The 26,195-nt window shown below is 35.5% G+C and overlaps 1 protein-coding gene and 1 non-coding gene across 7 annotated transcripts; both read left to right on the plus strand.

Annotated features, from left to right (window-relative positions):
• The first annotated feature begins 887 nt into the window (after window positions 1-887).
• Window positions 888-994, plus strand: LOC140833221 (small nucleolar RNA R71). The gene has a single exon (XR_012118353.1). It is a non-coding gene; the product is annotated as a small nucleolar RNA R71 (small nucleolar RNA).
• Window positions 995-3,827: 2,833 nt separating this feature from the next.
• LOC140833025 (pre-mRNA-processing protein 40C) lies at window positions 3,828-23,629 on the plus strand. 6 transcript variants are annotated; one of them, XM_073197395.1, is made up of 17 exons: window positions 3,828-3,948; window positions 4,419-4,646; window positions 4,737-4,868; window positions 6,889-7,131; window positions 8,667-9,294; window positions 9,382-9,545; window positions 11,215-11,252; window positions 12,087-12,165; window positions 15,488-15,958; window positions 16,226-16,309; window positions 17,434-17,574; window positions 17,683-17,789; window positions 19,144-19,267; window positions 20,645-20,788; window positions 21,109-21,255; window positions 22,628-22,750; window positions 23,135-23,629. In XM_073197395.1, exons 2-17 carry the CDS (start codon window positions 4,446-4,448, stop codon window positions 23,450-23,452), a joined length of 3,144 nt encoding a protein of 1,047 aa, XP_073053496.1. In that variant the 5' UTR covers window positions 3,828-3,948; window positions 4,419-4,445; the 3' UTR covers window positions 23,453-23,629. The 6 variants fall into 6 exon arrangements, with proteins under 6 accessions (XP_073053496.1, XP_073053500.1, XP_073053499.1 ...); XM_073197399.1 differs by having other exon boundaries at window positions 6,889-7,005; XM_073197398.1 differs by having other exon boundaries at window positions 4,737-4,865.
• Window positions 23,630-26,195: the final 2,566 nt, after the last annotated feature.

The raw sequence follows: 26,195 nt of genomic DNA on the forward strand, positions 1-26,195 counted from the left end.
GGGAAGGTATAACAATTTTATATTGTGCAATGTGTGCTGATGTAGAGTTAGAAGACTTACCTTTTGATGTCTCAGTCAGTTCATCCGGCACTTGATTTTTTTCTTTTTCTCTCGACTCTAAAATTTTTCCACTCTTCAACTCAATGGCCTTCACTTGCTCTTTTGGATTGGTCTCGGTGTTATTTGGCAAGGTGCCCGGCTCTCTAATTGATATCATCTTTGCTAGCTGTCCAATCTGATTTTCTAGCCCTTTATCGAAGCATCTTGATTTTGGAGTCTAGTTTCGGCAGATGAGATGAACTTAGACATCATCTGCTCCAAATTGGACTTCTCTTCTCTAGGAGGATCATATCTGTACATCGGTTGTTTCCCATATGATTGTCCTCCTTGTGGTCGATTGTGGCTGTTTTGACCACCCCAAGAGAAGTTGGGATGTTTCCTCCATCCATGATTATATATGTTGGAGTACGGATCATTCCTTGGACGGTTTTGGACTCCCACTTGATTCATTGGTGCCCCTTCTGGCACATAAAAAGGATTTCCATCTTGACAGTCCTTAACATAATGTTCTCCTCCACATTTTTCACAAAATATCTCTTGGACGCATAGCCGTGCCACCCATATTCAACCCGTCCAGTTTCCTGTTCAAGACATCAAGTTGTGCAGTAATAGCGGAAAGGTCAGTTACCTGGTGAACTCCTGCACTTCTTCGCTGGTTATTCCTTTCAGATTGAGGATGATAGCTGCTAGCAGCCATCTCCTCCAACAACTCGTATCCTTCCTCAGCAGTTTTTCTCAAGAGGTTTCCACACGCAGCAGCATCTATCATAGTACGATTAGGAGTAAGCAAGTCATAATAAAAGGTTTGAACAACTAACTCAAGTGGCAATTCGTGACGAAGGCATCTTCGTAATAGATCCTTGAATCGCTCCCATGTCTCATATAAAAATTCCTGCTCAAACTGAGCAAAAAGTGGTGATGTCTGCCCGCAGCTTCATGGTCTTAGACGGAAGAAAGTATTTGATGAGAAACGCCTTCGCCATATCCTCCCCTGTGGTGATCGAACCTACAGGCAAACAATTTAACCATGCTTTAGCTTTATCACGTAAGGAGAAAGGAAATAAATGCAGTCTAACAATATCATCAGAAACTTCGTTAAATTTAAAAGTATCGCAAATTTCGAGAAAATTTGCGATGTGTATGTTGGGGTCATCTACTGCAGATCCTCCAAACTGGACTGTGTTTTGAATCATTTGAATTATAGCTGGTTTGATTTCAAAGTGGTTTGCCCGCACAATAGGCCTCACAATGCTGGGGCGTGCTCCATCCAAAGAAGGTTGGGCATACTCCAACATTGGTATGCGGCGCGGCATCTCAACATGTCTATCTTCACGATGTTCCTCCTCATGATCGTTCTCGTGCCTCTCCATCAGTTCTTTCAGTCTCTGTTGTTGTCTTCTCCTACGGAAAGTCCTTTCAATTTCATGGTCGAACTGCTCAAGCTCCACGTCAAGTGACTTTGGTATGCACTGGAAGAAATATTTGTAATAGAATATGGAGTGTTAATTTAATAAAAATGAAACAATGCTAAAGAAAATAACTAAAAATAAAATTGTGAATTAAGAGTCCCCGACAACGGCGCCAAAAACTTGATTGAGCAAAACTTGCACTGTGGAATCCTCTATAAAAATATGATTTTGTATGCTCAAAAATTAATCGCAAGTGCACGGTGTCAAGTAATAGTATAATGTACATGAGTACGAATATCGTTCCACTGAAGACTGTATTTGACAATGATTATTTTCAATTATTAAATATTTAGCAACGAAAATTTGTTGATTGATTATTACTACTATGATCAAATAAACATGCAAATGAAATTTTTCAAGAATTGATTAATGAAATCTAATATCTAAAATGGTTGATTAAAAATTCAATGAGAAATGAATTTGTTGGGAATATCGGTTCACCTACCTCTCGTTAATTAATTAATTCGTTCGATAATGATTATATGCTTCCGACATGATTTCTTATTCAATTGAACACACTCTCTCGAGTTATGCCAAACTAATTCTACTCAGTGAAGTAATTAAATGTCTTTAATTATTTATCAAAAGTGAATCGCATGTCGATCTATGAAATCCCCTAGTTTTCGTCCTACCGGACTATGATTATCGGCGCGTATCCAATTATATATATCTATGTAAATTGTAAATCCACGGATTATACTACTCGTTCCTATCACAAGTTATTCTCTCGAACTCACTCGCCATATAAAAGCGTTGTTACAGTTAGCTACACTCTAACAACACGATAAAACAATAGTATAATCAAGAATAACGCAACAATCAAAATGTGAATTAATTCAAATCAAAGTTCGGGGGTAGGATCCCCTTAAATCCCAACAAATAATAAAGTTAGCTACTCAAATTCATATTAGAAATAAACAAAACTAAGTTTAAATGATAAAAACTAAATTAGAAATACTAGAATTGACGAAAAACACGAAGAGCGATGCCCGGAAATCTTCGAATCTTCAATCCAGGCGCAAAAACCCCCTTCAAGCTTGTGGCGGCTGCTCCAATGAAGTCTGAATAATCTGATTTCGTCCTCCACTCCCTATTATATCATCCATCTTCAGAAATTAAGAACAGGAATCGTCCAGAATTTTTTCCAATAATACAAGCGCGCCCGGGGGACATAAGTTTCCGCCCGGGCGGATGACTTTCACGGATTATTATTTTTCTTTCTTCTTTGACGCACCCGGGCAGATGACTCTCGCATAGACTTCTTTTCTCATTCCTTCAAGGCGCCCGGGCGGATGTGAGTTTGCGCCCGGGCGGATTGCTTTCAAATTTTTTTCTTTAATTTTCCGTTTATTCACGATTCACCTGCATTTTCACCAACTAAACTCATGAGCAATAAGAAAACATAAATTATGCTAAAATAAAACAAAATGCATAAAATATAAATGATAAATGCAACACAATGCGACATAACATGGTACGGAAAACACGTAAAATCCCCCTACATCAATGATACGTTAAATCATTAGTGTTAAACATAACCCTACTAAAATATGTTATAACTCTATTCAACTCGAATTTAGAATAATTTATTACTGGTTAAAACAATTAAGTTTTATTTCATTTTTTCTTATGTTATTCATAGGAATTGAGTATTTATATAATTTCAATCCAAAAATCATTTCGTTCATGTCTTATTTCATTCAATCATACGAAACAACATCTAATAAAAAAAATTGAAATGGAATGATGTTGATTTCAGCTTTTGATGATTTCTATTTTCTTTCAATTTTTATGTTGTCTGCTAAAAAATATAGCAAAAACTTGTGTGAGACGGTCTCACGGATCGTATTTTGTGAGACATATATTTATTTTGGTCCTCCAATAAAAAAATATTACTTTTTATGTTAAAAATATTACTTTTTATTTTGAATATTGGTAGAGTTGACCCGTTTCACAGAATAGGATCCGTATGACGGTCTCACATGAGACTCACTCAAAAAATATTAGATGATTGTATAAAAAAATTCCCATATGGACGATACACCAGGGACACAAAAATATATAATATATGTTCATAACAAATATAATATGAAAAATAACATTTGTCAAACATTTTAAAAATATTTCTTTATATATTTTTTTTTGTTTTTTTTTGTTTGTTTTGAATTGGTGGTCAAACATATATGGAAAATAAATGTTAAATAAATTTTACAAATTTAAAGATTAAATTTCATTTTTTTTTTTAAAATATATAAATTTCAGAATTTTGGTCAAGCATATTTATTTATTTTTTTCTAAAATAAATTTTAGGGGTTTTTAAGTTAATTTTTCCTTAAATCCTTCCTCACGGCTAAAACTAGGTCCCCCGACATACAGAGCTCTCCTTCCTCCTGGACGAATTGGATTTCTATCTTTGGTGGTACGCTCTCTTCCAAATCCTTTGCCTGCTTCCTGTGTTTACATGGACTGAAAGTGATGAATATATATACCCATTTGTTCTGAATTTGCCGTTTCAGTTTTATAAACCCTCTATTTTTAATCTCCTATCTTTTGGAAATTTATTTGTTCTTTGGTTATTTATCCTTCTTGGTGTTGTTATGCTTCGTATTCTGTTGCTTGATTGTAAAAACTGAAGTTTTATTGTAGATTATGTGGGATTTATGTCTTCTTGTTTTTGTGAATTTGGGGTTCCGTGTTTTGCTTGTAAAGTTTGGTGTTTGCTTTCGAGGAGTTGGATTCTGTCTAATATCTGATCAAGAAGTTTATGCATGGGAAAGATTGGGGTGATTTCTTGAGCATTTTCGTTTTAGTTTTCTCAAAATTACGGCACTTGCCAAAAAGTTCACACTTTCTTTTCCACAGGTGAATGATTTTTTTATTTGTTTTTAGGACGTCTTTTGTGATTTACTCTAAGAAATGGTGGAGCAGAGCTCCGACCCTAGTTCAACTGCAAATGCATCTTCCATAGATGCATCTGAACCTGCAAATACCCCTTCCATAGATGCATCTGAAGTGCTGAAAAATAGTGATGCTGGATATGGCTTCAGTCGGCCTTCCTTTTCGTACCTGAATGCAATCAATATGGCCCCAGGAACTTCTCAGTCATCTTCCTCCCCTGTTAGTACAAATGAGATATATGTTTTTTTAGATGGGTGTTGACACATCAGAACACGCTGAATTAATATTGTTATGCCTTTGACGATGCAGGTGGAGTCACCAAGGTCCTTGGCACCCCTCCAACCCATGGCTTCTAGTCTTTCTATGAATACGGCTCCGGCTTTTTCTTATAATGACTTGCCTTCTAGTGGCAGTCCCTTAGGCGGTCAATCCACTAACGTGGTAGGACCTTATTATTTATGTTAAGATGTTATACGCACCTGCATTATATGCTCAGCAATTCATCACTTTCTCGAAGGATATTTGATGTATTGTTGAAGTTGCATGACATCTGATGCATGTTATGGAAGTTCTTTACAATGTTCGTATGATGTAAAGTTCTAAGTTGAATAATGATGGCAAACTTTTGGGCCCTTTTTGCGCCAGGATTTATTTACTATCTAGAATACTTGGTGTCCGAGTAGATTGAACTGTATTTTGGACCCAATTTATGAGAAAGTGAACATGAAATTTTTGAATCCCGAGGGTGGTCGTGATTTTATAGCTTTAGCTGCGTGCGGTGATGCAAATAACACATTGAATCACTTTGTAAGAAATGCTAGTTGAAATCTAAAAAGTATCAGTCTGATTGACAATTTATGGTATGAAAATTCTTTTAACAATTAATTTAATTAATTAGATGAAGTTTTGTTGTTTTAATCAATAATATTTGAATTCCTGGATAGCTCCATCAGTGTTTTATTTTCATCTATTTCTATTATATGAGTACTGAGCTTAAATTCCGGTATTTTCTACTTTTCTTTAGTGAAGTGCAATGCCGTGTAAATTCTAAAGTGATCTGTACTTGGAGCTTTATCGTTGATGCACTTTGAGAGGGGAAAACACTTTTTTAGTCCCTACATGTTACAACTTAATTTTAGTTCTCAAACATTTTGTCGTGACACTTTTAGTCCTTAATCTTCAAAAAATAACAAAAACAATCCTTGCCGTCAATGAAGGCTTAAAGTCAATGTCAATATAAACAATTAGGGGTTTTATCTCTCTGATGAAAGGGATTGGACAACAAAAATGCCACCATAAGATTGAAAAGAAACCCTTTTGGCATAAATCATTTTACCTAATTTTTGCTCAATGCTTGTGTAACGGTTAAATCGTACCCATCCATTTCTTCTTGTTCGTTTTGTTTCTTCATTTTAAAGTTTAAATGCTTTACCTTCTTTTTTACTGTTTTTATTAGCCATTGTCCGACGTAGTTAAGAATCATTTGTTTTGAGGGTGGATTTTATTGGAAATTTGTGTTAATGTACAACATTTTCTTTGAACAAATCTTGTGTTCTTTGTCGAGAGATTGCAGTTATGGAAAGTCACATAGGAATTAGTCGATTATGTTTTCGAATTTTTTGATATTCCTTTGCTTGTCAATTGCCCAGGATGAAAATTTAATTAATTAACTTTTCTCAGATTTTTTCTTAAATAGTAAAATAGTTTTTGTTAGCAATTACTGGAAGATCTCCTTATGTCATCTCTCCATGATTTGTTTATAGTTTCATGTTATGCTATTCCTAGATATGAATTATTCAATACAATTTTTTTGTGAACTTTTTGGAATGAACCATTGGCATGCAAAAAGGTGAAATGACAGAAAGAATCCCTAATGCACGATGAAGAAATGCTTCTTGGTCTGGTCGTATGTAGTAATGACTAGGATATTATGGGGTTCGGCAATATAGTATGTTTATTAATTAAGGTTCTTAATATTATTTGTTTATCTTAAATGAAGATTTTTATATGACGTTCAGTTTTTTATACTTTATCATACCATGTTGTATGATGTCATGAAAATTAGCTTTGCTCATGGAGCTATATTTTTCATTAGAGATTACAATTCGGAGGAAAATGAAGATCTTGTGATTCCAAATTTTATCAAAGAACCTAGCAACTATGTATCTCGGTCTGAATGCATATATTAATAATATATTAGAGAATATATATATTTTTTCTTATCCTACTGTAAGTTACGTCATGTGCCAAGCACATGACCCTTACTGTTAACTTTAATCTTCAATTAACGGTGACTAAATTTGTCACGATAAAATGTACAAGGAAAGTGTTTAACTTTTGCATTTTAAGAACTAAAAAAGTGTTTTTCCCTACTTTGAGAAATGTATGATGGCTTTTCTGAAGTTATGAAGCTAAGTTGGTGTGACTGGCTTTGACATCAACTATTATTGATGCATGGCAGGTCATCGAGCAAGGTCACTCTGGAGTTGGCACGAGTGCTTCTTCTGCTGCACCATCTGTGCTCTCTTCTGCTCCTCCATTCACATCACATCCTTGGTCATTCATGCCTGGAAAAGCGGTACATGCCTTAGGTCCTCCTTGCCCCCTGCCAGTTGCTATCCTGGATCAAAATTTGTCTCTTACTGGAAATGTCTCTCTTGATAGGAGTGTGCTCCCAAACCAGAACAATCCATCACTAATAGCTGTATGTGTTTGCTTCATTCCCAAACTGTATGCATTTGCTTTATTCCCCCGTTTCAAGGTTGATGCCCCGCTTGGTAAAATCTAGGCTCTGAGCTTGAAATGTGACTGAATGCTTAACAAAATATCACTATGGTGTCTATTGTCATGGTTCATCAGATTCATAATTGTTTTGCTGTTAGGTTATAAACCCAAGAGGCCTTCTATTCCAAGAAGCTTGGCTTTTGGGTGGTATAACACCATGGGTTTATAAGCTGCTCTTTTTTAGTTTTACTATTAAATGTGAGACATTTGTAACATTTTCGACCTCATGAGAAAAAATGTCCGCCGCCACCCACTCTAAACGACTTTCACTCACATCTCAGTATTCAGTGCATGCATCATGCACTTTAATGTCCAGCCTACAATATGTTTTTTTTTTGCAATTATTGACACTGATCCGATGATAGTTTTTTTTTAGAACGCTCATTCCGTACGCCGACTCTCAATGAAATCACCAATCCTAGGTTATAAATCTAATAGGTCTTCCATCCCAAAAGGCTCGTCTATTGGGTGGTATAACATTATGGGTTTATAAGCTACGATTTATTATTTTAATATTCGATGTGGGACATTTATAATATTTTCTTAATCAGAGTCAGTAACTTAGTGTCAATGATTGAATTGCACCAATGACTCCAGCGCTGTTGTAGCCATACTGCAGAGCAGTCATGTGTAATTTGTTATTCTGTAAGATCCTTACTAAAAATGGCAATAAGATCCTTACTAAAAATGGCACAAAATAGCATGTCTGTTTTTGGTACTGTGTCCCAGAGAGATGTTTTTTTTACTGGTTTTACTTGAATCTACAATTGGTGAACATGAGTCTTGGGTTTTATACATATTTTGTTCGATGAATTTTTTTTTTTTAGATTTTTTGATATTGCTAATCCCTAGTGTTGTTTATCTTTTCATTTTGGTTTAGATCTTTCGTGAATATATTTTTTCTTTTTTCGTTTATCAGTGTAATATCCAAAAATGAGGCTCAATCCTATTTTAGATTTATATAAAGGTTGGGATCCATTTAACCATTGTCACTTGGCAGCTTGTTTTTTCTTTTTCCCCCGAAAGAGAGATTCCTACTGATTGGGATAGACCTTTTTAAGATAAAGTTTCTTTTTACCGAAAACTTGAAAAAGATTGAATTATCTTTGGAGGCAATAAAAGGAGAACATCTGGAGAGGGAAAAATGTTTGATCTGAGGAAAATGATGCCAAAGAGATATTGCACAATGTTAACATCAGCTGTTGTCCCTCATCACCTACACGTACACTGATATTATTATTCTCGTTGACTATTTTTGATTGTATTAATACAACGTGCAATTAAGAAAATGTGCAATTAGTTACATTTTACTAATTGACATCAGTTTTCAGAATCTAAACTTGCACGTTTATAACTGGCTATAGTTCACTTGAGATCTATCAGTGCTTGGATGCCTAAAAAAAGATCTTATCAGTGCTTTTGGCCTAATGAGCGTGGGTTTGTTTCTGGCTATAGAATGTAAGAGCTGATGGCGCTCAAGAAGTCAATGCAAGAGCTTCTGCACCAGCTTTCACACTTCCCGCTTCTCAGCTTGCTTATACAAATTTAAGTACTTCAGCAAATCAATTTATTTCCAACAATCAGAACAATTCATCTATGTGGATGTCCCCGCTACCAGTTTTTCAGGCGCCTACTGGAATGCCTAGAAATCCTGTTACACCTGGACCCCCTGGAATTGCTCCTACCTTTCCTTCCATTCCATATATGACAACTCAGCCTTCAGCCATGAATTCCACTACATTTCCAAGAAACTTCATGCCTGCTGCTCCTGTTCTTCCTAACCCTCCTATTCAGCATCAAACAGTTACTCCTTATGCTTCTCCATCTCCTCAGCCAACTCCGCCTGGGCTATGGTTGCAGTCTCAGCAGATCAGTGGCCCCGTAAGATCACCATTTTCACCATATGCTGATGGTATTCCTGGTCCTTATCCCATTCCAAATCGCGCTATGACACCCCTTTTTGATGTTCAACCTCCTGGAGTTTTTCCTTTGGTATCTTCTATTGGAGGCCCAACGTCATCTGTTGCTTCTGGTGGACATTCAGCCCTTGCTTTAGTGCAGTCAGAGTTACCTCCCGGAACTGGTATACTGGCACATCCAGTTTGAGTATCTCTTCATTTCCTGTTGTTAATTTGTATCTTGCATTTGATGATGCATGCTTGTTCTGCAGATAATAGTAAACATGCTGGTAATGATCAGACCGATCACGAATCTTCCGGAAAAGAACACCTGGATGCCTGGGCCACTCACTGGACCGAAACTGGGACGAAATACTATTATAATGCGTTGACGGGGGAGTCCACCTATGAGAAACCTAATGGTTTCAAAGGAGAGGTACTGCTACTGTTGCCATATCTCTGAGCATCATTGCTGCCATGAGGATTTAATTTAGTTTTTGTCCTTTGCTCTTTTTTCCCCTTTGGTCCCTTATTTCCATCCTTAGACAATTACATGAAAGTAAAATTCCTTCCATTCATTTGAGATGTTCCTCAATTTGCATCACTCTTCCACTTTTGCTCTTCAGCTTCTGTTGATCTACACCAGGTATTGATAAAGCCATGTATGCTTTGTGCCTATCCTTATTTAGACCAATGCAACTACTGCCTAACCTTTTGCTCTGAATTCTTACTTAAAGAAAAAAATCCCAGAAACATGAATCTGACTGGTGGTTTCCCTTTTGTATAAGCAGAGAGTCATGATCAGAAAAGTGTCACTAAATAATGCATGAAAACGTTGATGAACTTGTTTGATGGTTTATTCTTGAATTAATGGATTAAAGGTTGGAAAAGATCTCGAAATTAATATTAGTTTAAAAAGGTTTCAGAGTGAAAATTAAACCTTAATAAGAGAGGAAAAGTGGCCAAATAAAATCTGTACTAGTTTGGAGGTGGCATGTAGTGGATGGAGTTGTGCTGATAAATAGATGTGTGTAAAATGTTGTGAATACATGTGGTTAATCATGACCATGGGCACTTACATGAAAGGAAAGAAAGAGAAAAAGAATGAAAAGTAGTAGAAGAGATGGGAGAGGATGGTCGTTGGCTTGTCGCCGGACTAATGACGTTGTGTTAGTACTCAAACAAAGTAGCAAAGTTTTCCATAAATTTGGGGACGAGACATGTATTTCTAGAATAAAAGACTAAGGTGATTGGAATTGGAGTGCTCTGAAGATGATATTTACATTCCATCAGAAGAATTGTTTATCACCATTTTATTTGTCTTGTTTCTTTACTATCATTATTACTGACGGATCTTGATTCAAAATTGTACTTGTCACAATACTTATCATGAATACAAGTGTATCAGATGAAGGATTCAATTTTTATGCTCCCAAACTATTTATTCAAAACTGTCACTGTTTTTTGGTCCTTATATTGAGAATTTTAGATTAAAGACTGACTTAAACTCTTATGAATGCCAAATTTGCTACAAAATCCACTTTCTAATTTATGAGTAATATTAATTATCTTGTCCACTTGGTTTTAGATTTCAGACTTTGGAATTATCATTTGAGAATGAGAATGACCTGTAAAATTTGGTGGCCTGTAAAATTTGGTGGACTGTTACTGTTGGTAGATTCAAATTACTATTTGCTGCTTCTCGTGTGAGATAAGTGTGATTTATCTGGTGGATGGGTTTCAATGTCATGGTTTTTGTTACAGTTTCAGAGATCCTTAGATGAAATCTTTAGGCAAATCTCAGTGGCCATGCTGACATTTCACCAAACAAGAAAAAGTGGCATACATTTATTGATTGCCTATTTTGGCATATAATATACCAGTAGGTTGTCTTTCATGAAATTAATTTGGTTTTCTTTTAACATATGGAGTATGGACAAGTTTTACATTTTTTAATGTGCAATTTTGAAAAGCTGACTTATTGCTGGATGAAGGGTAATTTGCAATTTAATCTAGGTAATGTGTTGCCATACCGCATACCATATCGTTAACTTGCAATATTATTGCTGTCTCAAGTTCTTATGAAGTTTATATTTTTAATGCAGTCCGATAAAGCAACTGTGCAGCCAATTCCAGTCTCATGGTAAGTTCCTTGCAAACAAGGAACATGATTGCCTCTAGTTTAAGCTTGTCTATAATTGTTAACTATTAGATGTGGTATGGATTATGAGGCAATTCCTATCATATTATATCTGCATTGCATTCTCTTAACTTCTTTAGACTTTTTAAACGGCAAAACATCTCAGTGTTGAATTAGTATGTTGATGTGTTTATAGTCATAAAGTTCGAGAGATGATTCATTTTATCATAAAACTAAATTTTCAAGCGCAAGTTTATCTTGGATACCATGAAGAATATGCATCAAATTATTAGAAATGAAGATGACTAATTAAAGACCCTGAATCATACTTGGACTTTTAGTGTTCCAGAATTATTACTGAATGGTCCATGTTCAGATGACAAATAATTGAAGAGCGATGATCTAAAAATATGCAAACTGAGAAAGAGAGAGCTGAAATGAAGGGGTAGGGGTAGGCTAAAGGTCTTTCAAGCTATATCAGGCAAATGGCTTGCTTCCTTTCAAGCTTGTTCACTTGTGACCTGTGGAATTCTATGTGAACCTTATGAGCTGCTATTTTGCCTTTGCTTTAGAGACACATGGAATATTTCTCTTGGAATGAGCAAAATGTTTTGGGTTAGGAATGTGGACATGTTTCTGAGGTTTTGTAATCCTGGATAAGCTGTCAATTCGGGTTTTATGAATTGAGGAGCTTGTCATTGAACTGTCTCTTTTACTTTTTTCGGAAAACATTATTGTGGATCTGTGATGGAAGAAATGTTCAGCATAATTTTTCTGGTTCATTGCTCGAAATATTTGGTTGTTGTATCTAATTTATCATTTTTGTCATGCGATCAGGGAAAAGTTGGCAGGCACTGATTGGACACTGGTCACCACTAACAATGGCAAGAAATATTACTACAACTCTACAACTAAGGTATTGTCGAAAGGTAGAAGCTGTTTGTGTGTCACGAAACAAAACTAGAGACTTTAAGGGATGACGTAAGTAGTTGGTCACAACACAAGAACTTGTGTACATAAGAAATGCATATCATCAAGCCTGCATATGTTAGTCAATGGAAATCATCACCCAGGTCTAGGATAATGTACGTACAATGACTTAAACTTGGCAGGTCAACCTCTCAGTGTCTGTCCTGGAATTCCCAGAATATAATGCTCAATGCATTTAACCAACATTTGACTACTTTCTTATGAAACTATAGTAAAAAAATAAAATAATTCGATTCACATTTATTTCCCAGATAATATTCTGTAACCATCTTTTTACTTTGTCACATCATTTTCATCCTGTGAGTATGTTTTCTGCAGTGATAATGTGATATTATTCAAGTTCCCTGAAAAAAACTGTTGATAAATGGTACACTGAAAATAGGCATTTTCTCCCTGAATACCAATCAGATGTATTCATTCACATCTTCAATGCCTGGGCACCCAACAATTTATCACTTGTTATTATGCACTTCAACATTGCTCGAAGAAGCACACAATGATAACTAAGTTAGACAACTCAATTGCATTCGATAGTCTCGTTGTTGCAAAATTTTATGACAGAGACTAGTAGTACTCCTCGTATCTCCTGCAGCTATGGTGTGGAACATGGGTGCAAACAAATTGGTCTTGATTGTGTACTTTCTAAAACTGCCTGAATAAATCAATCTCGTGTCAATTCAAGCTTATTTTCTTTTCATTCACGAGTCCTATATAAATATAACATTTATATAATATTAAGATATTCAGTTTTAATAAATAAAATTTGTTATTTACGTATATCCAATAGGGTTTCACTTTCTTCTACATGGCTCTGTATCTCCCCCTTTTAAAATTCTAATCTACATCTTATCCTTTTTTAATTCATATGTGCAACCAAAGAAATGGACCACAGGCAGGCAATGCGAGACCATATCATGGCATAATATTATCCATATAGATGACGCCAATGAGTGGGATAAAGGCTTATTGTTGTATGCGCAGCTACAAAAATAACCACATAGGCCAATTTCATGTTTACATGATTTGTGTTGGGGCAGTTTCTATTATTTCCTTGAGGGTTAATTCTCTATAAATTTCTAATATCCTTTTGGCCATTGAAACGCAAATCACGAAGGTATTGCTGGTATTTTAAGGGCTAAGCTTGATGGAGCTCGAAATTTAGTTTGATTGGAAATATTCGAGCTTCAACTCGAGCACCATGAGTACAAAATTTTACTTGTTTTCAAGATTGAACTTCTTTTGATGTGAGCTCTCAAATTTGAAGTAAATTCAGTGCCTTGAAACCTGAGAAAGGAAGCGCTCGCTGATAGGTGAAGAGAAGAAAGCTGATTAAAAATACAAAGATACCAAGGTGTTTGGGTTAATGTCTCATTTGTTAGAAAAAGGGGTGGCTTATAATACCTTTTCTAATGAAAAACGCAGACCCTAGAATATTTAAGGAGTTGAACAGGAGAAAAGAATGAGAAAAAGTACAGTGCACATAGCTACGTCAAGGGTTTGGCATATTAACGTCAAGGTTTTGGCTTAAATATGCTAATGACTACAAGTTTTTAACAAAGTTCAAACATGGTTATTAAAGGCGTGACACTTTAAACAGGCGTACGCTTTAGGTGCCCCTCTGCCTAAGCGCAGGGCAGATGGGAGGCAGCAGAAGCGTGCGCCTGGTTGTTGTGTTTCGAGATTTTGTGTGTATATATAAAATAATTCAAGCCCAAGAAATTTTAAAGCTCAATTAACAAAGCCATGCCTATTTAATGTTTAAAAAACTCTATATGCATACGTTTCATCTTCCTTGTGCTCAAATTCTCTCTGCGTCTATGAGTCGCTAAATTTGAGAGTGCAACTGTGCAGCAATTGACCTTCCAATCAAGGTAATGATAATATTCAGTTTTGTTTGTCACTGAAGATTAGCAGAATTATATCCCTCAGTTCTGTTTGTATCAAAGTTCTGCAATCACTAAGGTTGGCACTAATCGATCACGACTCGTGAGAGTAGCAATACAACCAATACTCAGTTTTGTTTCTGTCAAAGTTCACTAGACGACAATGTTCCTTATTTCAATATATTTACTCTGTAGTTCAGCAATATATTTATATTTTATACTTTGTATTTAATATATGTAATATTTTAGTATAAATTACTTGATATATATGTTGAATTTTAAATGTGTTTTACTTCGGTAAAGCGTGTGCCTCAGGCTTCCGTGTACCTTAGCGCTTTAGTACGCCTTGCGCCCTAAATAACCATGAGTTCAAAGTTTCAATCATTTCAAGCATTGTGTTGATGTTCCAATTTGAAATTCATGAGGTCTGCATGTGATTGCCAACTGGGAAAGGTAAATTCTAGTGGCTTTTAAAATACATCCTGGAATTTCAATCTGTGGCTCTTGTAGTCATGACTTAACCATCTTGGAGCCCATGATTTTGGATCTACCGTATATTAAAAAAGCTTTTAGCCTTTTTGTTTGTTCGTCATATATCTCTTCCAGTCTGTCTGTCTTCTCTCTCTGCCAGTCTGTGTGTCATTTTCATCATCATCTGCTTGCCAAAACCACTTCATTAATTTTTCAATCAGTACCTTGTCAAAATCCAGACATAAAAGAGTGCTGCATGGGCTGGCATGCAATTAATGAGTCTCTAGAATCATATAAGTGCCCTATTGACAGCATTGGATGTTGCTTCCAATATACTTGCTTATGGTGATTATGAAACTAAATTCCACTGGGGAGAAAAACTATCAAAGCTGAAAACATGTGCATGCAGAACTTTTAGAAAATTTTAAGGCGGCTTGTCCAACTAATGAGCTAGAGCCTACATTGGAATTTTGTTCTCCAAGTATTTTCTAGCTTACTTATTGACATCCATCCCCTTCAACTCACATCTTTGATCTTTTGATGCAATGTTGTGATATCTAGTAGCAGAATCTGCTCTTGCTCTGAGTTATTATGAGGGATCTCTTGTTGGGGCTTGTAGTTAACAACCTATAGGATTATCTATACATAAAAAACCCTTGTAGTGGAATGTTGACTGTTAACTTGACATGCATGTATGTTGTCAGAGTCCATCAATGTGGAACTGGATAGTTATGCATATGTATGTGACGATGCTCTTAAAGGATGAATGCTATGCATATTGTCGCTTGTTATCATTTTGCCTTGAATCATTGGTAATGACTTAGAATGTTTTCGTTGACATCTTCTTTAATGAAATGGCTTGTCTTTTGACATATTTGCTTGTTTTTCAATCAGTTAAGTAGCTGGCAGATACCTAATGAGGTAATCGAGATACAAAAGAAGCAGGCATCCGATTCCTTGAAAGCCCAATCAATGTCAGTGACACATACTAATGTAGTAACTGAAAAAGGATCAGGTCCTGTTGGTTTAAGCACGCCTGCTGCTGATAGTGGTGGTCGTGAGTCCATAGCGCTCAGACCCTCGAATGTCTCTGGTTCATCTTCTGCATTGGATCTCATAAAAAAAAAGTTGCAGGATCCAGGAACCCCAGATACTACTCCCATGAGTGCAGCGTTGTCAGGTGCAATCCCATTGGAACTAAATGGTTCAAAATCAATTGAGGCTACTGTTAAAGGTCCCCAAAATGAGAACAGCAGAGAAAAGCGGAAGGATGCTAATGGGAATGGTGATTTGTCCGACACATCTTCTGATTCCGAAGATGAAGACAGAGGTCCCTCCAAGGAGGAATGTGTCCTCCAATTTAAGGTATTTTTGTGTTTTATACTCAAGTTTAAGATTTCCTTTTTGTAAGATCCTTTTGTTTATTGTACTTGGCCTTGAATCTTATGTTTCTGCAACTTTGTGAGTTATATCTTTAAATGCATTTTCCATTCAACCAAGGGGAAACAACATAAAAGAAATTAGTATGAAATTAGTTTTTCAACTATTGATTTCATGACTAATATTCTTTAAGTTAAGTTGAGGTCATATTCTGCATCTTGGGTTTACTCATATGAGTTTTGAATTTATTAGGAAATGCTCAAGGAACGGGGAGTGGCACCATTCTCTAAATGGGAGAAAGAACTTCCTAAAATTGTGTTTGATCCACGCTTCAAGGTCTGTTGATTGCATTGTAATAAGTTACTTTTTCTTGGCTTGGGGTATGTCTCTATTTCTTGAGCAGCTTGATGTATGTTTCGTGTACCTATGTTTGCATTTGCATTTAAAAACATGTTTAGTGGTGCTTATTGCATAAGTTAATTGGATTAGTTACTGCTCTGTATGCTGTCCTTTCATCTGTGTTGATTTCTTGAGTTGCTTGATTTCTTTCACATTTTGAATAAGTGGACACGTGATATGTATAAGGGCTATTATTAGTTTTGTCTGAGGTGACGACACTCAATAGTTGTGCCACTTCAGTACATGAAGCATCCTCATGTCTTTTACTTCACTCAGTGTGAAGACTCTGGATTACCCAAGGATGTAATTTTTCTTTTTATGCTGGTCGATCATTTTGGCTAATGTACTGCAGCGAACTCATAGCTATAAAATTTCTGGAGTACGCATGATGGAGATTAGAGGACTGCCAGCAATAGCATGCTTTTGAAATTGTTAGATTTTATTGATTTGGTTAGCAGTACTAAACATGCAAATCATCAGCCGATTGAAAGAAAAGGGCTGCCTTGCTTTGAATATTCCGTGACACAATTGGAGCCAAGCCTATATAATTCTATTAAAAACTATAATAATAGAAATTTTTGAAGAGAAAACACCAAATATTGAACAATGAAGTATTCTAGCATTCCCTTCGAGTTGAATTGAAGGGTTCAACTTTAAGCGCAAAATGTCTTGACAAAAATCTTGCACAATGATGAAAAAATTTGTATGTTCACTGCTTCGACTAAATCTTGAACATGAGACCCATGTTCCAGTAAGTGAAACTTATATTTTGCTTATCAAATCAATTTGTAGTAGAAAGTATCATTGTTTAAAAAAAAAAAACTACTTTTTTGCATCTTAATATCTCCCTCAAGTATGGACTGGAGAGGCCCATCTGATAAGTACATCAATTGCATGGTGTGATTCAAACTTGATACAAATGGATCGATAATGCAAACTTTTATTAATATCCACTCTATTGGTTTGTTTACTCTGTTTACTTTGTATGCATCTTCTATGCACACAATAACAGAAAATGTTCTTGCAATTGCTTTGCTGCTTGCAATCATTTGCTGTTGCAGGCTATCCCAAGTCACAGTGCTCGAAGAACAATATTTGATCACTATGTACGAACACGTGCTGAAGAGGAGCGGAAGGAAAAAAGAGCTGCTCAGAAGGCTGCTTTGGATGGTTTCAAGCAGTTACTGGAAGAAGCGAAGGAGGTTTGATTCAATTGTCTCCCGTTAAAGTATTCTCTGTTTCTTTTGGAATCTGATTACCGAAAACTTTAATTGAAGTCAGGGATCTAAGACAAACCCTTTGATATTTAGGATATCGATCACAACACAGATTATCATTCCTGTAAAAGGAAATGGGGAGAGGATGCCCGATTTCAGGCTTTGGACCGGAAAGAAAAGGAAATTTTATTGAATGAAAGGTATGATTCATTAGCGAATTGATTTGGAAATGGCATGATTCATCACTCAGTGTCAGGATTTTGATTTGGGTTATTAGACTCAAATGGATTAACTTGTTTTGTAGATAGGAAGAGTTAAATTGAACCTTATTCATCTTGGCTCCTATTATGATGCATATACATATTAAATACAAATATGTGTCAGTTATCGTATGTACAGTAGGATAGAGAAAACAAAGAACGATTCTTGTTGTCATTTTTCTAGGTTACACCATTGGATTGAAAACACAGTTATGCTTACAAAATGTACAAATTTAGCCTTAAATTAATGGGTACAAATTAGGCACAAAATATTAAAAGAATATTATTTTTCATTCTAATTTCTCCACACTCCCCCTCAAGTTGATGTAAAGATATATATCATGCACAACTTGTTGAGAAATCTTCAAATTTTGGTCTAAAACATCCCTTTGTCAAAGCATCGGCAATTCGCTGCTCAAATGTGGCAAAAGGCACGCAAATGACTCCACTTTCTTGTATTCTTTTTCCGTTATAAAATATCTGTTAATGTCAATATATTTAGAACAATCATGTTGAACAGGGTTATTGACTATGCTAACGGCAGACTTATTATCACGGAATAACTTCATTGGGACTTCAAAGTCTAACTTCAACTCTTCAAGAACCTTTTTCCAGCCACATGGTGAAGCTTTCATTATGAGAATATTAATTTCCAATATAGAAAGAATTGATAGAAATTGGTTGAATGAGAGATGATGAAAAAGAACCAAGAACTGGAGTTTCTAGAGAGGAATAATGCTTAATTAGTAGGAAATATCGGCGAAGATACTAAAAGTATATTATCTCATGCAAATAGATGATTGTGGTTGTATGAAGGACCGTCTTTTTAATGGCTTAGTAATTTTGCATACATAGTGGGGTTATTTTGGTCATTACAAGATACTACATAAAAGTAATCCACTATAACCATATTATTTATCTTAATCTTTCAATTATTCTTCATTCATTACACATCCTTCGATTATACCATCCATCAAACCAAGTGGTATCTTAAGTTAATGCTTTGAGTATTACGTAAAAATATATGCTCTGTGTGACATTAGGACCAAAGCAAAGCACATCAAATCCTATTTCATATGTATACTCTCGGTTGTTTGCGCAATCTTTTAATTTACTTTACAAATTTCGTTGTAATTGATAAATGCTCTGGCAGAGACAATTGGACCAAGCAAAGCTTGTTCAATCCTATATCATGTGAAGAGCCTTGGTTGCTTGGGTGATCCTTAACTTTTATTTTTATATCATGAATACAACATGTAACTCTGTCACCAGCAGATTTTGGGTTCTGTTGCAGGGTTCTTCCTCTCAAAAGAGCTGCTTATGAAAGAGCTCGAGCTGAGCGGACTGCTGCTACATCATCTTTCAAGTCTATGCTTCAGGATAAGAGTGATATAACTTCTAGTTCCCGCTGGTCTAAGGTAGGGTGATTCCAAAGTTGATGATTTGCTTATATGATGGGTTTGACATCATTTTTTTAAGGGCTCGCAGAAAGAGATTTCCCCACCTAAATAATCTGGGAAAATGCCTATTTTTTGCCAGTTTTATTAAATAAATTAAAGATTCGAAGCACATAAAATAAAACCAGTGTTGAATGCTTGAAGCCCAAGGAGATGGCTTTTTTCAATTTTTTTTTTTAAAAAAACTTAATGGGATTGCAATGAGCTACATGAAATGGGTCATCAACGTGGTAGAACCTTTTCCCTTTGCCAATTTTCCTTGGATCATTAGAATTTAATTTCATTTTAAAACAATTTTTTTGCTGTAGGCTAGAGTAGTTTGCTTGTTCAGATAAACCTGATTGAGTTTTATATATGTTGCTGCTGGTCCTATCTATTAAATTTTAAGTAATATGTCATCAGAGTTTCCCAATATCAGAGTTGGGTTGATTCGAATATGGTTGATTCGAATATGCTGAGTTGTGCAAGGACTAAATTGTTCTAAGACTAATTTATTCCTCATTTTTTGCTTGTCTTGTGTAAATAAATTATGAAAAAGGCAAGCTAAAGATGAAGCCCAAGGACATGGTGTTTTTCGGTTGTAAAAACCGAAGTAGGGTTGTAATGGATTATCATGAAGTTGGCCATCAGTGTGGTAGAACCATTTTCTTTGCTGTGGTTTTTAACTTGACTTACTATTCGATGCACACAACTTCTAAATTGGACGAAAAGGAACTTCTCATTATCTGAAAATGACTCTTGGTTGTTCTTACAATTAAAGACGCGAATATACTTTTGATGAATTCTTTTTTACTCGAGTTTGACTTGAGTAAAGTTCAAATTTGAGCTCAAATAGCTTGTTAAACTAAGTTATCAATATTTATTAGAAAAAAGATTCAAAATATGACTCAGGTTAGTGAATTCTTTTTAATTTAAATATATATAAACTATCAATAAAGATACAAAGTTAGTGAGCTCTCAAGTAAAATAATTTGTGTTCAAATTCAACTCAAAATCGAACAAGTTTGAACTCGGGTTATGTTTGATAATTTTGAATATGAATGAAATAGTGTTCGACTAAAAAGCTTGTGGGTAAGTGGGTGGGCGCCACTTGTGAGTTTGATGGCCCATATTGCAAGCGGCCAGTAGGAATTGAAGATGTGATTTCTCAATTTTAAATGAGACCATGTTTTTAATGAATGATTGTTCAAATTCATGATATGGAAATTGAACAATAATTATAATTTATTTTAAAAATTAGTTAGCAGTGTATTCGTTCTAATTTCAGGATACGAAATTGGCATTTTTCCCCAACTGAACGCTGTTTTGATGCAACGAATAATGTTCCTTCTCTGGTAGGTGAAAGATAGCCTAAAAAGTGATTCCAGATACAAGTCTGTCAATCACGAAGACAGAGAGAAGTTATTTAATGAATATATAGCGGAACTAAAGGCAGCTGAAGAAGAGATAGAGCGGAAGTCAAGGGCTAAAAAGGACGAGGAGGTAGGATTTGTGTGATTTCTACTTATATTCGAACTGATTTATCGTACTTCAATTATATTTCCTTATATTTACTGTCGGTGCCGACTCCACAATAGTGACCACTTATGCTGTATCTGTAACTTTATAACTTTTGCACGCAACTTTTCAGTTGTTGATCTGGGTTTCACAGCCGCTCTTCTTTAAATTTATCTTTGCTACTCCATCCCCTCCTCCCATCTCTCTATTATCCATCCATGCGCTCTGCGAAATTTTGGTTCCGGAATCGAAGTAGAGGTTCGTAATTTATAATAATGCTTGTTGCCTTTTCATTATTTTTATAGGAAAAATTGAAGGAAAGGGAAAGAGCATTACGCAAGCGAAAAGAAAGAGAAGAGCAAGAAGTTGAAAGGGTGAGATTGAAAGCTCGCAGAAAGGAGGCTGTTGAATCATATCAAGCCTTACTGGTAGAAACAATAAAGGATTTTCGGGTACACGCACTCCGTATTTTGTTCTTTGTGATGTAGATACAATATTATTATTGTTTGTGGCATAGATGCAATATTGTTATTGACGAAGGGTATGCATAATCTACTCTATCATCTTGTTGTTTTTAGATGGATTACTCTTGGTTAACTGTCATTTTTAATTTCTGTACCTGTTAAGAATTTGCAAAATTCACTGAAGATTTTTAGGCTGGTGGCATAATGGTCTTAAGAATGTGGTCAATATTTTTCTCAATAATATGACTTGACTTATTCTATGGACAATGCAGTAAAAGAGTGTCCTTAGAGGAGGGCACCCATGAGTATTGCAATTGCACTTCAAACTTTTGTATCTTGTTTCGGTGTTTCATGCTAAATGAGAAGTTAGATTGATCGATCCTTTTCAAGGCTATAAATAAAGTAGCCACATCTCATTTTCTTTTCTCGTTTGATGATGTAATGTACCATTGAAATGCTTTTTACTTGACAAACAAGCACATCTTCACTTGTCATGGAATTTGATTTAGAACTATTTTCCTGAACTCTTTTTTTTCTTTATGTGGTCTTCATTATTGATTGTTACTTTCTAATGTTGTAAATGGCGATAAAAGGATGAATTTTTTTACTATTTTTTATACATAATCATATATAATCATGCACTGCAATTACAAATAATGATCGTTGTTTATGCAATATATGTAATCAAATGATATTTATGCATAAATAAACTTCATATAAAACAATACAATTTATAGGAGTGTAAATAAATATATAAATGCAGCCAGCAAGATAATTAATAAGTATTCATTGTCATATTAATACTAAAATAGTATTATCATTAATAATTAATTATATGGGTGACTAGTCTGGCGGCGGTTCGAGGATGAAGGAGGTGGGGGTTGTGGGTGACTGGGTTGGTGGGACCATTATGTTTTGGAAGAGAAAGTGTATAAGTGTATTAGTAATTAGGTTTTTTTTTTATTATTTTTATTTTTTCGACTTTGTCCTCTTGGACCTCCTTTCTCATCTTTTACCGCCTACAGAATCGCCAAGGCAAAGGTGGGTGCGATCGGAGGCCACCTCCCACTTAGGCGGCTGCCATTTAGAACACTGTTACGTTCTAATATTTCATCTCCTCTCCTTGTAATATATGTTATTCCTGGGGGGATGCTATTGAAGATAATTTGCACGGTTTTCTTCCCATATGGAAAATGGAAACAATAAACATTTCTCATATGTCACAGAGATAACAAGGGGTGCTAAAGCGTATTGTTTTGTTTATAATCATCGCCATTATCATTACAACTGCCTCTGCCACCCACATATAATTACCATTATTGCTATTAACTATTTCCTTTCGTTACTGCTGTGCATTTAGGCGTCTTGGACAGAATCAAAGCCTAAGTTGGAGAAGGACCCGCAAGGGCGTGTGGCCAATCCTCATCTCGATAAGTCAGATTTAGAGAAGCATTTTCGTGAGCATGTTAAATCCTTGCATGAGGTCAGCAGGCTTTATCTGGTATCTTACAATGTTGATTCCTGGCTGTTAATTAATGTTCGATGTATCCGAACATCAATATCACACTAATTGTTTCATTGCTGTTGCTTTACCTTTTTTTTTCTTTGTGCTACTTTATACAACTTCTGTGCACAACACTGTCTGTTGCTGATAAATGTTTATATTACTGTTTTGAAATTATGCCGGTGATCATCCATTTTGCTTTGAAACATGTTCGGCTACAATTATCATCATTATTTTTCAAAGGTCCCATATCGATTGTCCCGGATTTATTCCTTGATGTTTACAAATGAGTGAGGATTTGTGACATTTTGGCAAATATTTTTACAAATATCTTTATGGTCTCATTGTCATTGTTTATGCTAGAGATGTGCGCTGGAGTTCAGAACCCTGCTAACGGAACTCATAACTGTTGAAGCTGCAATTCAAGAAACGCAAGAGGGTAAAACAATTTTAAATTCTTGGTCTACGGCCAAACAGCACTTGAAAAGTGATCCTAGATATAAGAAAATGCGAAGAAAAGAAAGAGAATCCTTGTGGCGTCGACATGCAGAGGAGATCCAACGGAAGCAGAAGTCATTGAACGATCAAGATGCGGAGAGGCACGCAGAACCAAAAACTAGGAACTCTGTCGATTCCGGGAAACATGTATCTGGATCACGAAGAACACATGATCATAGATGATAGCTCCTTTTCCCCCCACCTGTTAGTGAGAAGTTCTGGACGCAAACTCCTTTTTTCTATATTTATGTTCTTACCAATGACATTTTTTTTGTTGTTTTCAAGGATTTCGACACCGATTAGAAAATTGTTCGATCGAATAATTTTAAATGAGTTTATCAAATCTAATCTTTGAGAATAGGCTAACATGCTCGGATAGCCAGTTAAAGCCTAATGGATTGTTAACTATTCGACCATAAACTTTGTCGCTCTATTTTTTTGTTTACTCGCAAAAACGTGAAATTATTATGAGAAACATAACGTTAGACTACATCATTCTATGGATATTACCATCGAAGAAGGATAAATAATCAGTAAAATTTGAAAGCTTATTATACCTTTCAATGGAGAAAAACGATGAGTAAAATAATAAATTGGTATATGAAGTTTTGTTAATGGTTTAATTGTGATATGTTGATCGGATTTAGGCTGATTTTCTGTTTAAATTTAATCTAAATGCCTATTTTGTTCTTTATCACAAGAAGTGACTTGTTCTTATTTACCCCCCATCTGCATCTGTTCTTATCACATGCCACAAAATCAGACTGTCGTAAGCGTGTTACTACCATCTCCTCGTGCAGTGAAAATTCAAGAGACAGTTATTGTGCAGTGAAAGAAGTTTTCTAAAATTTTAAAAGCAAGCGTGGTTTTGAGATTGATCACTCCATTGTTTCTTAGTAAATGCGGAAGTATAGATAAAATGTCTGAAACCAAATTAACCTCGTGCAATGCTTCTGCTGCAGAATCAATATCATCATTTGCAAAGACATTAGTTGTAAACAGAGAAAAAAGTAGCCTAAACTAATGCTATATATCGTGCATGCATGCATGCTGTAAGCGAATCTATGATGGATAAAAGACTGTTTCCAAGGGAAAGAAGCGTGCATTAACGCAACATCGAGTGCTAATTAATTAACGCATTAATTCAAAGTGCTTCCCAACTCTTACAATCAGATTCAAGGAAAAATAACATATAAAATGGAGAAGAGGAGGCGAGGTTCCTTCTGAATTCTGATAAATACCTTTTTGGCAGCTTCTAAGCAAACGAAAAGATGAATTTAATACCAAAAAGCCAACTTATTGATTTGTAAGATATCTTTGGCTGTGATTCTAGAACAAAAGCTTGAAACATGACGTTCTCCATTTCAAGTATTGAAATTCTTCAACTCGTTGAGCTTCGAGAAAGTTTCTATAATTGTAAGGGCATCTGGAGTCATAAACATTTGGATAGGCCACAGTAGAAGATAAAAACCCGCTAATTTTTTAGAAAAAACTCTCCTTTATTATAAACATATCAAACAATTTTTTTGTGGGATACACTGTCAACTCATTTATTTTTCTTTATGTTTTTTCAATTATCTTTTATTTATAATTGCAAGTACTATACATAATCTTAATTAATAATTTAATTTAATTTTTTTAGTTAAATTATTATTTTACATTTTAGCACAATTATTTTTATAAAAAATAATTCGATATAAATAAACTTAAAAAACTAGAAAATACAAATCAATGTCTGATCCCATTTCGTTTTAATCATTTTACAAGCATAGAGATGTATAAGAAGTTGTTTCTTTGTCATTCTCACTGCATATTCATAAGGATGTCATACCCCCACATTAGAAAACTTCTGATTTCTTGTTTTCATTAACAGCATTCAAACTTTTCAATCTCTCCAACTTTCACTGAGTCTACTCTCCAAATTTTTCCAATGTTTTCTCCATACTTTTTTTCATCCCTTTGAATATAGTAAATTTGATTTTTCCCTTACTCTTAGCCGCCTTTTGGCCATTTAACGAGTGCCAACTTCGTAGTCATCCACATCAACAAACGTATCAGGATCAAAAGATGATGTGTGTGCTCCTGATTTAGATGTCCTTGCCTTTTTTTATTCTTCCGGACCGATGGTCGTCACCTGTGTATTTCTAGTATTATTTGAGAATCCTCCACACATGTTCCTACTTGAAAGACTTATTCTTTTTAATATTACTTATCTACTCTTCATGTGTATTTGTTAGTATATCATCGTCACTCCAACCGCTCGCGCGGTTGCTATGCCAATTCATGGTTCGCCGGAACGGCCGCATAACGGGCGGAACGGAACGGGAACGGTGGCTACCGTTCCAAAGTTCCAGGCCAAATCGTTTATTGTATTGTAGCGGCGTTATGTGGCGTTTTATCGGCCGCATAACGGGAAAGCGGAGCGGAACGGACGGAACGGAACGCAAGTTGCGACGGATTTGTTTTGAACCGTCGCTGAAATCCGTGGGAGGTCGCGCACATGCGCCCCCCAATCTCGCGCCTTTGCACATGTTGGGCATAAAGGAGGGCGCAATATCCAATATCCCTATGGACAATCACGTCAATATCCAAATGTTCGAAATCAATTTAATCTACGAGATAGTGACGAAGAATATAACAATAATCTCGCTCCTCCGCGTCACTCTTCATGGTATTAGCTTTGATATGTTATAATTTTTAGTGCGTATTTTCTTATTGTTCTATTATTGTAAAATAGTTTTGTATTGATCTATTAATTTGTAATAACTTTATATATTTTATTTTTTAGTATGATGTAATTTATATTTATATTTTTTTACCAATTTTTTGAATTTATTAATTTTTTTATACAACCGTTCCGCAACATAACATTGGAACTGGAACGGTCGTTGCCGTTCCAAGCACCGCAACCATTCCGACGAACCAT

The sequence above is a fragment of the Primulina eburnea genome, chromosome 5 (genome assembly GCF_022965805.1).
Source record: "Primulina eburnea isolate SZY01 chromosome 5, ASM2296580v1, whole genome shotgun sequence".
Lineage (NCBI taxonomy): Eukaryota > Viridiplantae > Streptophyta > Magnoliopsida > Lamiales > Gesneriaceae > Primulina > Primulina eburnea.